The 17,500-nt window shown below is 36.1% G+C and overlaps 1 protein-coding gene across 5 annotated transcripts in view; it reads right to left on the reverse strand.

Moving 5' to 3' along the window:
• The window catches only part of Plekhh2 (pleckstrin homology, MyTH4 and FERM domain containing H2), a 136,891-nt gene that overhangs the window by 25,243 nt on the left and 94,148 nt on the right, over positions 1-17,500 (reverse strand). For all 5 annotated transcript variants that reach the window (XR_007104657.1, XM_047522600.1, XM_047522601.1 and 2 more), the window contains 5 exons: positions 14,593-14,673; positions 9,865-10,044; positions 7,199-7,307; positions 6,163-6,275; positions 1,733-1,912 (listed from right to left, as the gene is read on the reverse strand). Coding sequence is in view for 4 of the 5 variants with exons in the window: in XM_047522600.1 (XP_047378556.1) it covers positions 1,733-1,912; positions 6,163-6,275; positions 7,199-7,307; positions 9,865-10,044; positions 14,593-14,673 (663 nt within the window). In the remaining variant the exon portion in view is untranslated. The remainder of the gene's footprint in view (positions 1-1,732; positions 1,913-6,162; positions 6,276-7,198; positions 7,308-9,864; positions 10,045-14,592; positions 14,674-17,500) is intronic.

Raw genomic sequence — 17,500 nt, forward strand, 5'->3', positions numbered from 1 at the left:
TATCCATACAAGCATACATATATACACACGTAAAAAGAGTGCAAGTATAAAAATATTAAGAGGTTATTGTTTTTTAGAATATACTTTTAAAAATTTGTTCTTATTAGTTATACATGACAGTAGAATATATTTTGACATACATACCTGGAGTATAACTTCCCATTCTTCTGGTTGTGCATGATGTGGAGTTACATTGGCTGTGTATTCATATATGCACATAGTAAAGTAATGTCAAATTCATTCTACTATCTTTCTCATTCCCATTCCCCCTCTCTTCCCTCATTCCCCTTTGTCTAATCCAAAGTACTTCTACTCTTAACAGAGGTTATCTTTAGATAACAGAATTATATGTGATTTTTACTTTTCCTTTGCTCTATTCCTTTCTACATACCTTTTCCTCGTAAAGCAAGTATAACTTTAGTGATTTTTTTAAATGTAATATAAAAAAGGATTGAGGAATAGGCATTGTCCCTGCCCTTGAGAAGTCTACAGTCTACTACACAGTTAGATAGCCAAACAGTGAATTATATAACATAATAACCCTATGTATTAATTCTTGAAAATAAAACCAATGGAGAGAATGTCTGTCTGCTAGGTGAGTCAGAGAAGGACTCACATGGAGGATGTCACTTGGCTGAACTATAAGGTCTACAAGTGGGAAAGAGGAAGGGGAGATCCAGGTAACAGGGATAATGCTAGGTTCAGGGTGTGTTTTAAGAATTGGGGGTCTGGTTTATTCATTCACTGTAAGCTGGAAGAGGACAAAGAGGAGCCAAAGGAGTCGGATGATCAGCTTTGGCTTCAGAACCTCTTTCTTGTATAGGCCCTTTCCAAGGCACTGCAAAGATCGTATGTTTAAATGGTCATTATGTTTTAAAGACATGTGAAAGTAATATATTTTTTTACTTTTTTTTCAGTATTGGGGATCAAACCCAGGTTCTTGAGCATGGTAAGCAAGTGCTCTGCAACTGAGCTGCATCCCCAGTCCTTCTGCTCTTTTTTTTTAAGTGACTAAGTTTCAAGTCTCCCCCACATTGGATCCAACCCTGAGAATCCTATACACTGGGGATAAAAAGTTTTCGTTTTATTCTTTGGTTAACACAGAGTCAATATGCAAAGATAAAATAGACATTTAATTGAGAATAAAAGTAAATGACTCTGAAACATCTAAAAAATACAATCAACTGCACTAACAAATAAATAAATGCATCCCAAATTAATAATGAATTACTATTTTTCTACTGGAAAAATTTTGAAAGAATTACACTGAATATTATTAAAGATATAGGGAAACACTTGAAATGTGTTCAAAGGAATTCACTGAACTCATACACAAGCATTTGATTCAAAATGTCTATTGTAGAGCTATTTATTATAGAAAAAGATAACTGAAAAAACCTAAATGCATAGTGATTGATATTAATATGACCATTAAAGTTTTGAACAATGTTTAAGGATATAGGGTAAATTATTCCATTCTATAGTTTTAAAAAAGCAACATGCACATTGTGACTTTGGTAATACCAAAATATGAGTGTGCATACATTTACAAATACATCTACATTAATATAAAAACATACAGATATATAAATAAACCAAAAGGATGTACATCAAAATACTGACAGCTATTTTTTTCACTTTTTTCATATTTTCCAAATGTTTATACTGTACTATTCTTACAACAAGGAAAACAGCACCATTTTACATTGCACATATCTGTATCAAAACATACCTGCAATGGTCCTGGTTGATTCTGGGGCTGTCTTCGTCTTGTCTGTTTAATAAGTTGACAGCAAATTTCATTCTGTAGCTCAGGATGTGTCAGACAGATTTGTAAAGCACTCTGAGCTAGAGATATATGGTAATCAATTGCAGGGGAGTCAACTGCTGCATTTATAAAAAGCTGGCAAGTCTGAATTAAATGAAAAAAAGTGATATGCTTAAGGTGAGAAATGATTAGATTTATTCTTCATGAATTAGATTCTCTTTTTAGCAATAATTTTTGTTTAAAATGATAGGAAAAGATATATTATGATAATACTAATCAAAAGAAATGTGGAATCACTTCTTGTCCTTTTGGCTAAGATCAAGTGAAGAAATATGGAGTAGATACAAGAACCACAGACAAGGTAGATTTCAGAGCAAGGAATTCTGCCATTTTACAATGATAAAAGGATCAGTTTATCTGGAGGACAGAACAACCTTAAACATTTATGTAAACAATAACAGAGCTTCAAAATATGTGTTCCTCTCATTCAGTATATTATTCACTTTGGCTGTTGCATTTTTATCTCTAAAAATTTGAGTCTTTTAAATATCTTCCATCAACCTCCTTAAAATGCTCACGCCTTCTTCTACCTTTTTGAATATATGAAGTATGAGTGTCTTCAAGATGGCTCCCAATGATATTCACTTTCTGCTACTCAAACTCTCAGATAATGCCCTCTCATATTTTACCAGAGTTGGTCTGTGTGGGCAGATGAAAGTGGGTAGTCACCTTTGGGATTATATTATGAAAATGGTGTGGCTTCCATCTTGGTTGCCTTCTCTTTCCTTCTTAGAAAACTGGCTCTGGGGGAAGGCAGTTGCCATGTCTTCAACAGTCACATGGAGAGGGCCACATAGTGAGGAACAGAGACATCCCACCAAGAGCCCCAGTCAAGTCTTCCAATGACTGCTGTCCCAGCTGACAGATCAACGGTTACTCTTGAGACCCTGAGTCAGAACCAACCAGTTAAATGCTTCCAGATTCCTGACCCTTTCCAACTGTGTAAAATACAAAATATTTGTTGTTTTAAACCACTAAAGTGTTGAGGAAATGTTTAATGTAAGTAAAAGATAACCAAAACACAGAAATGTCCTTGTCATCTGCATCATATACTTCTATAATTGCTTTTATCAGTATATGTCATAATGAATCCAATTCTCTGTATGTCTGGTGATTTTTGATTGGGTTCAGACATTATGAATTTTATATCCTTGGGCCCTAGATTTTTTGGTATTCTTCAAATATTTTTGAGTTTGTTTCAAGATACAGTTAAATTACTTGGATGCAGTTTGATTCTTTCAAGCCTTCCCTTTAGGTTTTCTTAGGGTGCACAAGAACAGACTTTAGTCTAGGACTGCTTTGGGCCTGTGACTGAGGCAACAACCTTTTGAGTACTCTACTTGAAACTCAATGTGTTGCTTTCCCTTTTGGATGATGGGAAAGCAAACTTTTCAGCTCTGAGGGAGCTCCAAGAAATTTTTCCGCCTATTGCTTTCTGGTGGTTCTTGCCCTAGCCTCAGGTAGTTTCCTCATATACATATGCTTGTCAATTGTCAGAAGAAAAATCGAGAGGGACACTGCAGATCTATCTCTCCCCGCCCCCCCACCCTCTCTGTCTCTCTCTCTGTCTCCCTCTCTCTTTTCTCTAGTTCTCTCCTCCCAGTCTATGAATCCTAACCATCCTGACCTCCTCGAATTCTGAATTCTGTCTCTGCAACTCAGGAAGATTGCTAAGCAATATTGTGGTGCTCCTTCCTACACTGCAATTTTGAAACTATCTCCAGACAGGACCATTACGCCCTGGCAATCATAGGACTTAACACATATGTTCTTAGGAATACCTTGAGAACAACTGTCCTGCCTGTTGTTCAATGTATGAGAACCATCATACATAAGATAAATCCAGTACTGTTAAGTAGTTCTTCCTTTTAACTTCTAACTGGTTGGTATTTGTCCTCACTATCTTATGGAATTCTCCTTTTGCTTATAGTAGCTTTTTAGCCTGTTCTGTTGAGTTTTCTGGGTATATAATTATAACATCTCTAAATATTTTCATTCCTGATTTATATGCTCTAATTTCTTTTTTTTAAATTTGTTTTTAGATGTGGATGGACCTTTATTCATTTATTTATATGTGATGCTGAGAATTGAGTCCAGTGCCTCACACATGCTAGGCAAGTGATCTACCACTGAGCCACAACCCCAGCCCACTTTAATTTCTTTTTATTTCATAATTATATAGGCTAGTTTCCTAACAAAATGTTAAGCAATAAGAATGATAAATATTACATAATTTATACTTTAATTAAAAGTTTAAAAATAGTAATAGGAATAAACTTATTTTGTTCCTCACTTTAATGGAAAATATTCTAACATTTCTTCACAAAGTATGATGCTTGCTTTAGCAAAGACAGAAATATTTCATCATGTTAATAATAATAATCTATTACTATTTTATGAATGTTGAATTTGTCAGCATCTATAGATGATGATGACTTTCCAGCATCTATCAAGACGATTACTTAATTAATAATGTTAATAGATTTGTTAATGGATTTTTTTGGGGGGGTGGGTACTGAGTATTGAACCTAGGGGTGTTTTGCCACTGAACTCCACCTCCAGCTGTTTTTATTTATTTATGTATTTATTTTTGTTTTGAGAAAGGGTCTCAATAAGTTGCTCAGGGCCTCATTAAGTTGCTGAAACTGGCCTTGAACTTGCAATCCTCTTGCCTCAGCCTCCTGAGTGGCTAGGAATACAGGTGTGTGCCACCATGCCTGGGCATGTTGGATTTTGATTGTTATTAATTATTTTTGCATGGAATATTCTCTATTTAGTACAATCTTTGCTGGAGCCTGGTACCAAAGTAACACTTCACAAAAAGTATATGGTGGTATAATGATTGGGGATTGTTTCAAAGTGATCTGAGGTCAGGGAACAGTGCAGAAAAAATAATATAAAATCAGTCACATGCTGATGACTATAAGTCATCACCTTATAATATTCTCTCTACTTTAGGTTAGAAAATTTCCAAATTAAAAAATTAAAGGAAGCCAGGTACAATGGTGCACACCTGTAATCTCAGTGGCTTGGAAGACTGAGGCAAGAAGATTGCAAGTTCAAAGCCAGCCTCAGCAACCAAACTCAGCCAAAGCAAGTTGTTTAGTAAGGCCCTAAACAACTTAGTGAGATCCTGTCTCAAAATGAAAAAAATAAAAAAAGGGCTGAGGATGTGGCTCAGTGGTAAGGTACCCCTGATTCAAAACATAACAAAACAACAACAACAACAACAACACCATTGATTTGGGAAAATTTCCTTCTTTTTCTATATTTGGGATAATTTAAATGGCATTGAATTATCACACATAAAATGTGGTAAATTCTGTTGAAAAATTTTGCTCATTTATATTTCCTTATAAAATTGATCACTTATGCAGATTTTCAAATATGTTTGTATGGTATTTCTTAGTTTTGGTATTTGTATATTCTACAGGTAGATTTTTTAAAACATTCTATTATGGAAATTTTTTTAAATGAATGAAATAAGAGAGGAAGAATGTGAGCTAGGAGCCAAAATCCTTAATGCCATTTGAGGAGTTACCAGAAGGTGACTAATGACAAGAGATGGGATAAAGAGTGACATAGTTGAGTGGCAAGTTTCAAGTGGTCAGGAATTTCTAATGGAGATGGAGAATAAGAATTTGAGAGCAACATAAAAGGAGGAGATGATTCCTCTCCCAATGCTGAGGCTGCTGTGATGTGCAGTCTTTCTATTCGAGAAGTCCAGGGGAAACAATTTCTGATATCAAGTGTTTTACACTGCCAAAACCATACACAGTTTATTTCAGTAAATCCCAAATACTGCTGGAGCCTGGAGTCTGAAATCATTTAAATTTACCTAATTTTATTTTGAACTGATTCTAGGAATGACTTCAAGTTCTTCTTTATATATCCTCCTATTTGGCTTCTCTAGATAGTCTCCAGATCTCATGATTTTTCTTCTAGATTTCTAAAGATTTTTTAAAAATTTTTAGTTGTATGTAGATGGACACAATATCTTCATTTTGTAATTATTACTATTATTATGATTATTATTTATTTTTTATGTAGTGCTAAGGATTGAGCCCAGTGCCTCAAAGTGCTAGGCAAGCACTCTACCACTGAACCACAACCCCAGCCAATAGATTTTCTTAATTAAAATAATCACAAGGGCTGGGGAGATAGCTCAGTCGGTAGAGTGCTTGCTTTGTAAGCACAAGGCCCTGGGTTTGATCCCCAGCACCCAAAAAAAAAAAAAAAAAAATCACATTTTCAGCTTGAGGAAATGAAACTATATAACCCGAGTTTTTATTATTTTTCAGTTCAATTAAATTATTTACGTATAATAATTTTACCTTAAATAACTTAATGGCTTCTGTCTGCAGAGCTTCAGAAGGCAGTGTGGTCAGAGGGGAAAGGATTCCTTCTTTGCTGTGACACAAAGTGGGGTGTCTCCATATCTGGGAGGCTATACACAGAAGAATAGTGAACAAAAAATGGAATTATTCATTTATTTATTTCCGTCTCCCATTAGATCAACTCTTTAGAAATTAGCTCATTCAGGTCTGGCTCACAAGTTTCATCACAAAGATTAGGAAAAACATTTGGCAACATTAGTTTGGTTTCAGTTGCCAGGCCACTGTGCCTCTAATGTTTCTGTTTTAGATAAAATAATGTAGAAGAGTTGGGACCTAATTTACTAGGCTAGGACAAGTCCACCAGGGCACTACTACATTGATTAACTGTGCCAACGGGTGGTGACCTAGGTATAGAGATGACAATACATAAGATCTGGGAAGCCAAATCTAGAGAAGCCAAATAGGAGGACATATAAAGAAGAATTTGAAGTCATTCCTAAAATTAGTTTATTCAGTTCCTACACTGGACACTGCAAATAAAATATGGTCTTTGTTCATATGTGTAGCATAGGATAGAATCTAGACTCTCAATGGGAATCCTTATCCACAAAAGCTAATTTCAATGTAAAGTTACAAATGAGTTAAACAGCAAAGTGCATTATGACACAGATTTAACATTGATTAAGGGCCTTTTGTGAGCCAGATGCCGAGCTGGAGTGGGGTGATCGAGGATAGCCTAAGACTGAGCAGGATTTCACTATGTTGGTGAGGACCACCAAGGAAGAGGGGTATTCCAAACAGAGGGAGCAATGTGAGCAGGGTCAGCAGGGCGTGACAGGACACAGCATATTAGGGAATGATGTCTGTGAAGTCTCAGTATCCCAGTGAGAATTCTGGCTCATGAAAAGCAAAGTCAATGTCCAGATAGATACATTGCAAGGAAACAGGAACACACAAAGTGAAAACTCCATTAAGCTAAGGGGTTTGTGGTCCATTCCACAAATTGTAAAGCCTTAAATGCTTAGGAACTTACAAGATTCCCCTTCTATACTTAGCAATTTGCACACCAGTTGTTCAAACTCAGATCCAACATTCACATTGTTACTTCCAGCTGCAACAGTCAGGTGATAAAGCCAGGTGTCCTTAAAACCAGAACACAGCAATAGATATGTTAACCAAGATACAGTTTTGATTGCTTCAGGAAAATAACAATTTGCAGTAACAGTAGGAAACTCTGAGACTCAAAATAAACCACTATCTTTAATTTTAAAATAGTAATTAGAAGCCAATTAGTCAATCTGAGGTGGACTTAGTTGTATCGTACTCATAGTACCTTTTCCTGTTGTTTATATTTTTATTATTTTCTATATATGCTTCTCAGAAAAGCATGACAAAATTAAAGAGAGTAATACATGTTAAGAGACTAGAATAAATACCACCAGTTAATACTACTTTAAGACATACAATGAATTCTATCGAATTTAAAATCTAACTTCCCAAGTAACATACAGAATACTTAGGGAATCCAGACAATTTAAAGACAAAAATACCATCCAATCTTTCCACTCCCAAAGATAACTACTGGTTTATTTCCTCTGTGAAAATATATATGTAGATTAAATTGATATGTAGATTAAAATCAATATGTAGAATTAATCTGTTTTTACAAAATAGATAATTTCTGAATTTTGCTAACACAGTACAAGCACTCCTTCCTTTTTGCTACAAATTCTCTATAAACAAATTTTAATGCCTACAGGATATTCTATTAAATAAAAATACGATTTTTATATAATTAATTTCTTGTTGACAATTAGATGGTTATGAATTTCTCACTGATAAAAATACTGTGACATCTAACATTTGTTAATTTAAAAAATGTATCTGGCATGTTTTCTGTTTCAAAAATTTCAGAGACAATTCTTTTTAAAAGACTAATAAATACATTCATATAAATTTAAAGAGGTTATTTAATATAATTATTTGGCTACATTTATAATTATTTCCTCCATTCTTGAAGAAGAATTATGGATCATTACTAAGGCACAAACATTTGTAGGAACTCTTGAAACTGAATTTCAAAGTACTTCCCAGAGTGATTATGCCAATTTCTAGTGTGTTTCCCTCATTACAGGTGCACCACGTAATTTTTAAAATCTTTGATAACTTGAGAGACATAAAAAACATTATCATTTTTAAAATTAGCATTTTGTATTATAGATGAGTCTAAACATGAATTAACCATTAAGCTTTCTCAGTAAATTGTTCACTGGATTTTTGTCCCATTTTTCTATTGGAAACAATACTTTTCAAATCAAATGGGAGGCAGCAGAGGTAACTAACTGGGAACACAGGCTTTCAAGTCAGAGATTTGGGTCTAAATACCATTTCTGCCTCTTGCTAGATTGATCACAGGAAAGTGCTTCCATTTTTCCATCTGTTAATGAGAATAAGATCATCTCCCACAGGTATTACAAAGATGAAGAAGAGGCACTTAGCATTTTGCCTTATACAAGTGTTTAAAAACAATTATCAATATTAACAGTCATAATTTACAAGTTATTTATATGTAAAAGATATAGTAGCTATCCATGAAATATTTGGGGTGTGCTCTGTATTATCTTTTAGTTTTATTTATTATTTTATTTGATATCAAGAAGCATTGTAATTTTTAAAGTCAAGTTTATCCACCCTTGCCACTGTGACTTATTTCATTATCTTTTTTTCTTAGAAAGTACTTTCTATTCAGAAATCACATAAAGGCTTTTTAAGAACTAATTTCAGCCAGGTACAGTGGCTCATACTTTTATTCCCAGTGGCTTGGTAGGCTGAGGGAGGAGGATTACAAGTTCAAGGCCAGCCTTAGCCATTTAGCAGGGCTCTAAGCAACTTAGTGAGACCCTGCCTTAAAATAAAAAAAATTAAAAAAGGACAGGAGATGTAGCTGAGTGTTAAAGTACCCTAGGGTTCAATCCCTAGTACCAAAAGAAAAGAGAATAATTTCATAAAACTCTTTTAATTCTTTAATCTGGAATTCATTTTGTTATATGTGTAAGAAGAAAAATTTAAATAATGTTTTCCTTAATAGCCAATTTCACCAATATATAACAAACATACAATACTACTTACAATAAGCAAAAAATTCATTACTTCCCTATCAATTTGTGATGTCATATTTGTCATATATGATTGCACATACATATAATACCTAAAATAATTCATTTTCAATTATATCTGAACCAAAATTTTATCCAAAATGAGCAAAAAATATAGGGTAGAGGTCTTAGATTCACCAAAAAAATATATATGAGAGATTCACTTTTAAAACATAGGTTCCTTTATCCTCCACTCTCAGGCACTAGCTTCAGCCTAGAGATGACCTTCATTGATAGGACTTAAAAATGACATGTTGGAACAAGGCTTATTTCCAAGGTGTAAAAAAAAATCTCTGAAGAGGACTGAGGATATAACTCAGAGGTAGGGCCCTTGTCTAGCATGTGTGGGCCCTGAGTTTGACCCTAGCAGTGCAAATAATAATAATGATAATAAATTTAAAAAAATAAATTTTTAAAAAGACAGCTGAGAATCTTTAGCAAAAGTTTCTTCCTCATTTCCATAAAACTAATTTGAAAATTATTACCAATGCTTGAATAATATACATCTGAATCATTTTAAATCAACCAACAAGACTTTAAATACCTTTTCATGCTTGGATCCAATTAGGAGGTAAGTTGGACCTTGGTCTTTGGGGTGGATGACAATGGTATAATGCGTGGACATCAGGCTTCGTCCACTGGCTTCATAATCTTCATCTGAATCACAGGATCTGTCCACCTCTTCAACTTTAGCCTCCCAGAGTTTGATCTGACCTAAAGGAAACTAAAGCAAAGGTTAGTAATTGTAAGGAAGGCACTTTCTAAGTCTTTTCCTACAAGTTTTCATTATCGTATCCTTTAAAAAGGATGCCTTTTTTTTTTTTTAAACAAATGCCTAGAGGCAACTTCTTACCCACATGTTTGCAAATGTGGTAGCCACAAAAAGTTGAATTGTAATATGAATTCTGAACATTTAACTTTTGACGAAAAAATAAGAGATAATGATTCAGATTATTCATCTGGACTAAAATGACCCATTGCCTAGTCAAGTAGTTAGTAATAATTCAGATGACACATTCAGTTGATTTGTTTTCCCCACAGAATTGATCAGTGATTTGATTAAACTACTGGATCAAAAGAACAAATGTGAATATAGACTCAATACTATTCAGGGAAAAAATAACAAGAGTAGACAACCGGCACAAAGACTTAATTATCCCCCAGATCCAGGTAAAGGAGGAGTGTCCTAAGGCTATTTATTAAAGTATGTAATATATCCCAAAACAATGCAATGGTTTCCTCCACCTTAATTTAAGGGCAAGAAAACCTTCCTAAAGCTGATTTACATTAAACTTATCTATCTTTTTATGGACCAAAACAAATATATCTGCCATGTTGGGTATTTAGTATATCTGTTTTAAAACTTTGGCTTTAATTAAGCATATTTATTCCAGGAAAATTCAGAGTGTGCTTCAGATTTATGACTTCTAAAAAGTTTGGCCAGGTTTGCAACTGCAGTTCTGAGAAAGTTCATTCTAACCATGAAGACATTTCACAGAGTTCCTGGGCTCAGGGCTTGGACTCTTTTTCCATCTGCACTCATTCCTTGGGTAAGCTCGTCCAAGTTCCTGGCTTTCATCCCAGCATGTGTTTCACTACTTTCAAATGCATAACTCCAGACTCCTGACTTTTGTATAGGTGTCTGACAGCATCTCAAACTGAGTTCAATAAACTCACCTCAACACCCTGCTCTGCCCAGTCTTCCCTGTCCTCAGTTACTGGCAATTTCATCTTTCCAGCTGCTTAAGTCAAAAACCCCATTACTGATCTTTTTTCTTCTCTCCTATCTCACACCTTTCCAGTCGACAAATCCTGTCAGCAAGACTCTCAGAATATTCCAGAATCTGGACACTTTTCATACTTCCATTGCCGCCACTAACCGGCAATTATCTCTTGCCTGGATTATTGCAATGGCCCCTGACTGTTCTCTTCTTTATTCCCTTCAGTCTATTCCTAATAGAAGCCAGAGGTCCTGCTAGACACGGGTAAGATCATATGCCTGCTTTTCACAACTCTCCATTGTGGGTTTTCATCTCAGAATAAAACCTGAAGATGACATAACACACCACTCCAAAAGATACTTCTTCAGTCTAAGGATTATTTTGAACTAAAGCCATTAAAAAATAATAATAATAAAAGACAGACGCAAGAAGGGCACTCTGACCCTTTTCTTTCCAAAGCAGGAGATAAAACTCCCACATGAAAGAGATTCTCCCTGTAACAGAAGGAAAAATAACACTCCACTCCTCCACAGGGAGGGAAGTTGAGGCCAAGGGAAACTTGCACAAACAAACCTTGCTAAACCAGCCCTTAATTCACTAGTGACTTCACCCAGTGAATGCTCCTTGGCTGTCCCTTTGCTTGGCATGTTTTTCAACTTCCTACTCTTCATCCAGTTCAATATGTAAGTGTTTGACTCCAGGTCTTTGGGTCTTCATTTTCTTATGAAGGCTCCTGTGTCATGTAAAACTAATATTAAATAAATGTGTACACTTTTCTCCTAGAATCTATCTTATGTCAGTTTAATCCTCCAGTCCACCAAAACCCTACAAGGGCAGAGGTAAAATTTTGCCTCCTCAAAAAAGCCATGTTTTTACTTTGACCTAAAAGACCCCATATGATTTGGCCCCTGTTCTGTCTCTGATCTTATCTCCTAGTATGCTCTCCTAACAGACTCCAGTCCAGTGACACACCTTCCTATTTCCCAAACACACCAGTTGTGCTCTTGCCGTGGCCCTGTTCGCGTGCTGTTCCCTGGAATGCTCATGCACCAAATACGTGGCTGCTTTTACTTCCTTCAGAACATAACTAAAATGTCAGTTTCTCAGTGAGATCTTGCCTGTATGTCTTACATAAAATGCAATGTTATCTGTCCCACAGCTGATTAATAGCAAAACTAGTTTCATTAAATTTATTGTCTTTCATGCAAAACATAATTTGCCCACATTAAGTTAACAACTATACACTCAGTAGATTCTATGTGCACTGAATGAAGAAAATTCTTGGGCACCAAATGAAAAAAAATTATTTTAAAATTAAAAATGCAAAATTGTCTACGCTTTTGGAAAAAGGTAGCAAAACAAAAGCAACATAACAGGGCACTGATAAATAAAATGCAGATTTTAAAATGAGATGAAGAAAACTAATTCCACTATAATATAAAATAATATTAGTCTATTGTGTTCTTTAGACATACCAATCCTATGAAAATCTGGGTCACATTCACTTCTTTTTTTTTAAGCACTTTTTTTAACTTTATTTTATTTTTTTATGTGGTGCCGAGGATCAAACCCAGTGCCTCACACGTGCTAGGCAAGTGCTCTACCACTGAGTCACAACCCCAGGTCCGGTCACGTTCACTTCTGTATTTAATATTGTTATTTGTTTAACCAAAGGATTCACCATGGTTTCATAAGCAACCAACAGATCTAGTGATTTGAGGGCTGGGGCTATAGCTCAGTGGTAGAGCACTTGCCTAGAATGTATGAGGCACTGGGTTTGATCCTCAGCACTACATTAAAAAAATAAATAAATAAAATAAAGGCACTATTTCCAATTACAACAAAAAAAAAATGAACTAGTGCTTTGAAGTATTTTGATTTAATTTAAAAGGACACTGATCAAGATTCCAAAATTGTTTTGGAAACACCTCATTAACATGTATCCTCAATACTTTTCCAGTAATTACAGTGGATTTCTATCATTACTCTATATTCTTCTGACTTGTTTTCTTCTGTGACCAATACTATTCATAATTATTAAATTATAGAAACTTGGTAAAAATGGAAAGGTATTTTTATAAAGAAAGAAAAATCCCCCATAATCTATTATCACAGAAGTCAAGCAGCATTTTGGTGTAGTTCTTTTTGAGTTGCTAAGTGCATTTTTGCAAGAGGTGCTGGGCTGAGAATTATAAGCTCAGCATCCTAACCTCCCTCTTGGAAGGTCTCCTCATAATTGCAGAAGAGCATCTGGGAACGGCATTTGCCAGCATCTCCTTCTCTGCCTGGTTCCAAGTTAGAGTCTGCCTATGAGAGAATCTGCATGATGTTTGGAAATTAAGGGTGCAATAAGGGGTTACTCTCCTGAGACAGCTGCAGCCAGATGCCTAGGCTGATGTGAGATACACATCTGCGGAGCTTCTGGGGAACTCTTGAGGATCATCGGTCTCAGGGCTTTGGGTTGAAAGCTTTAGTCCTGACTTCTCAGACCTCCAGTGGAGGTTCCCTGACCTCTATCTCCTCAACTCTCCTGAAAGCAAGTTAAGTTATGTAATTTTTCTAAAATTACATGTGTCCCTAATTCTACAGTAAGTCTTTTATACATGGAACACATAGAATGGTTTCTCTTTTCCTGACTGATAAGTTAGACAAGACTATGATGGATACACAGTCTGTATTGTGCTTGTTCAGGTAACATTTATATATGAGCATTTCCCCACCTTTACTCAGAGGCCCCCTTTGTAATGGATATCGATTCCCATTTCATCAGCAATACTGAAAATAATGTTGCTTTTTTTTTTTTTTTAAATATAGCTGATCAGATCCAAGAGTATTGCAGTATTTGTGAAAAGGGAACACACAAATACCAACTGACCCACATGGTCACTAGACCAGGAAGGCTAGTCTCATTAACACAATAATCAGTCACAGGCTGCTGTTACCTGGAGCTGACGTGATTATTTTATGCAAGTACTTGTGGCACATGTTGGCACAAATCTTATAAACCCAGGTGACACCGCGAACCCATAATGATGACTTAGCAAACATTTCATCTTTGGAAGATATCCCATCTTTCTGTTCTGAAAATGAAGATAAGTCTTTTTGGAGAGGAGATTAATTTAAAAATGAATACACAGAATATAAATAGGCAGATGAATAAACAGGTAAGTTGTAGCCAAGTATTTGAGGACCTGGGACAGGACCTAACTTCTTTTCCTCTCCAGCACTTCTTTTTAGTCACTGTTCCCTTCTATTAACCTTATCTAATCTGTCAGAATTGGGGGAAATTTGAGAAAGTGATTCTTGGGGTGAGGTAGAAGAAGTTTTTCTCTTCCGGGTCTGAAATGATACACTAAAAGTTACCAAAGCTTATAATTAAGAATCAAGACTTGTAGGTGATAGGTGTGTGATTACCTCACTAATAAATTTAACACCAAATTTCATCCTTGTCAAAAATTCTCAAGTTTTATCTAGCAACAGATGAAAGGGAAAATTTTAAGCCACAATAAGCAAAACTTTCTTTAATTAGCATATTAAACATACACACATACCTTATCTTCTTGACTGCGAAAATAATATAACGTCTTTCCTACAAGTGTACACCAGACTCTCTTGGAGTAGCCATGTTTTACCTGAAATCATATTTCATTGAATTACAACATAGTTCGGAGTGCTGAAAACTTTAAAGTGTAGCTTATATATTCTATTTGAAGTTCTATATCCAGTTTGCCTACAACGTATGTGATCTTTCAACTGTGCTATACAAATGCTGCTTAAAATTTACCTGTTAAAGGAGTAGCTCAACATGTTTGCTGTGGAGCTTATCACTCAATACTGAATGAATGTTTATTATGTGTCAAGTACTAAGCCTGGAAATGAGCATTCAAAAGTGGATTTAAGAAAAGGTGCCAATTTCACTATTGAGTATATTTCATAGTTCTCATATTTCATGGGTTTCCAACAAACTATGGCTCTATACTTTAGCACCCTGATGTTAGAATTAATATTAAAACCTAAAGAATTCCAGTGATTTCCCAAACGTAAAACATTCATTCAAAACATCGATGCCTTCTCTAGAAGTAATCATACAAAATACAAAATAGTATTAAAAGCTAATTACTATACTGATTACCTCCTACATATCAGGCACTATATTAAGAGGCTAGGACAGAACTTGACGGCTCTTGACTTTGAAGAGTCAGAGATTGGTCTAGGTTCTAGAGAAACAAATGTGAACAAGACAGTCTTTTTCTTAAGGGGTTCATAGCCCAATGAGGAAGACAGACAATTAAATCAGCAGTTTACAATATAACTTCATTAAGAATACAAAGAGGTGCCATTTATATACAAGGCATTTTATCAAAATTTTCTTGGGTATTGTAGGTTTATCATCATTTGGTGGTTTTACGAAGATCCTTGTGATTTCTCCTCTACCAAGTTCTGCCCAGGTACAGGCACCAAAGATCTTTACCAGACAGTAAAGGCTACACCCTCCATCCTAGAAAACCACAAAGAACCCCATTCTGTCTAACAGGTAGGACAGAGACAAAGCCCTGTCACCCCAGACCGAGAACTGGTGTCCTCAGCTGAGCCTGCCCTGGAATCCTGCTCCCCTGGCAGCAGTCCTGCCAACCTAGCCCTGCCAACTTCTTTTTTTTTTTTTTTGGGGGGGGTGCTGGGGATCGAACCCAGGGCCTTGTGCTTACAAGGCAAGCACTCTACCAGCTGAGCTATCTCCCCAGCCCCCAGCCCTGCCAACTTCTGCCTGCAGTCTAGACCCCCTCCTGCAATATAAGAAACTAGCCAGTGCGCCTAAAGCCCATAACACTGTTGTCACATTTGCCCAAGATGATGAGAACTATGAAGCAGGGAAGGAGAGAGACTTCAGGAAGGAAGGGGAGTGTTATCACTTAAAACATGGGGCTGGGGATGCGGCTCTGCAGTGGTGTGTTTGCATAGCATGCAAAGGCCCTGGGTTTGATCTCCAGCATCACAAAAAACAAAAAATGTGATGGTTAGGAGGATCTCACTGACACTGGGTAAGGCCCTGAGGGAGGGAGAGGAGCTATGTGGTCCTCTGAGGAAAGAGCAGATGTGTCTGGTGAGAGATGTGTCTAGTAAGTCCAAAGAGGTGCAAGGAGGCCTGAGTGTCTCTGGCTCAGCAAGGGAAGGGAGAGGATTTGGTAAGAGGAAGGGACTGTACAATTTTGCAGGATCTTGCAGGACCTTGTAATGATGTATATTTAAGTTGAGTAGGAATTTAAGTAGTAACTGTAATAATACATTGAGAAGAATACAAAGTATCAACACAATAGTAGACAAGTCACTAGAGTATAAAAGGCCAGGACTTGAAGTCTAAAGGACCAAAGTTTAAACTCCAGCTCTACCACATACTGGATGGATCCTCAGGCAACCGACTTAACCTCACAGTGTCTTTGTCATAACATGGGATTATCGTACACCTCACTGGGCTGTTGTGATGACCAAAGGAGACAATGTAAATAGGGGATAATAGCAGTTACACAGTAAATGCTTCCTTCCTCACTATGAATAAGAAGCAGAACACACATTTTCTTTTAAACCCACAAACCCAACTGGTCTTTGGACTTTGAAAGCTATGGTTTAAACAAATAACTCCACCACTAACAGTTTGATGGGTTAGAACGCTCCTTGAGAAAAACAAAACAAAACAAAATAAAAAAATGTTTCTTTGGGCAAGACATATTTCAGCTTCATTAAATTTGGAAACATATATTTACAGACGAATACCCTGGCACTTTCAAATAGTGTTATAGAGTGTTTTTTTTTTTTTTTTCCATCTTTAAACAACCCCAGGAGGAAGTCTCCTCCAAACTGGACTAAAACACATCTGGCTACAGACAGTGAACTTCTGAAATGAGTTATCGTTAAAATAGATCAGTGGCTATCTTTGGAGAACTGCAAATAAGTGCAGACCCTTGCCAACTGACTGGAAAGCCTGCACCTCACAGTCTATCTTCACATGTAAAACTTATTATCTCAGAAGTTCTTACAACTTCTGACTTAATCAGAAAACATTATAATAAACAGAATATACCAGAAGAATCTTTGTGAAGGTTTAAAGGCAATCTCAAGGCTTAGATGAACTAAATAATTGAAAGAAGAACTTTTTACCTTGTATCCTTAACAGTTCTGCTCAAATTTTGAAAACAAATGGTACATAATATTCCAGAGTGTGACTGTTAACATATGCATCCATGGCCTCCAGTCTCCCTCTGTATCCTCATCACTGTAGCATTCCCCAGCACAAATCGAGTCACCAGCTTCGTTGACATCAATAGCTAGGTGAAGCTCTCATGATAATAATGGCTGACATTTTTTTGAGTGTTCACGTGTGCCAGCTACTACCTGATTGTACCAGGTACTATCTGAATGTAGTTTACCTGCTCAAATCATTTATTTAATTCTCTGGATACAGTA

This window comes from Sciurus carolinensis, chromosome 13, assembly GCF_902686445.1.
Source record: "Sciurus carolinensis chromosome 13, mSciCar1.2, whole genome shotgun sequence".
Taxonomy (NCBI): domain Eukaryota; kingdom Metazoa; phylum Chordata; class Mammalia; order Rodentia; family Sciuridae; genus Sciurus; species Sciurus carolinensis.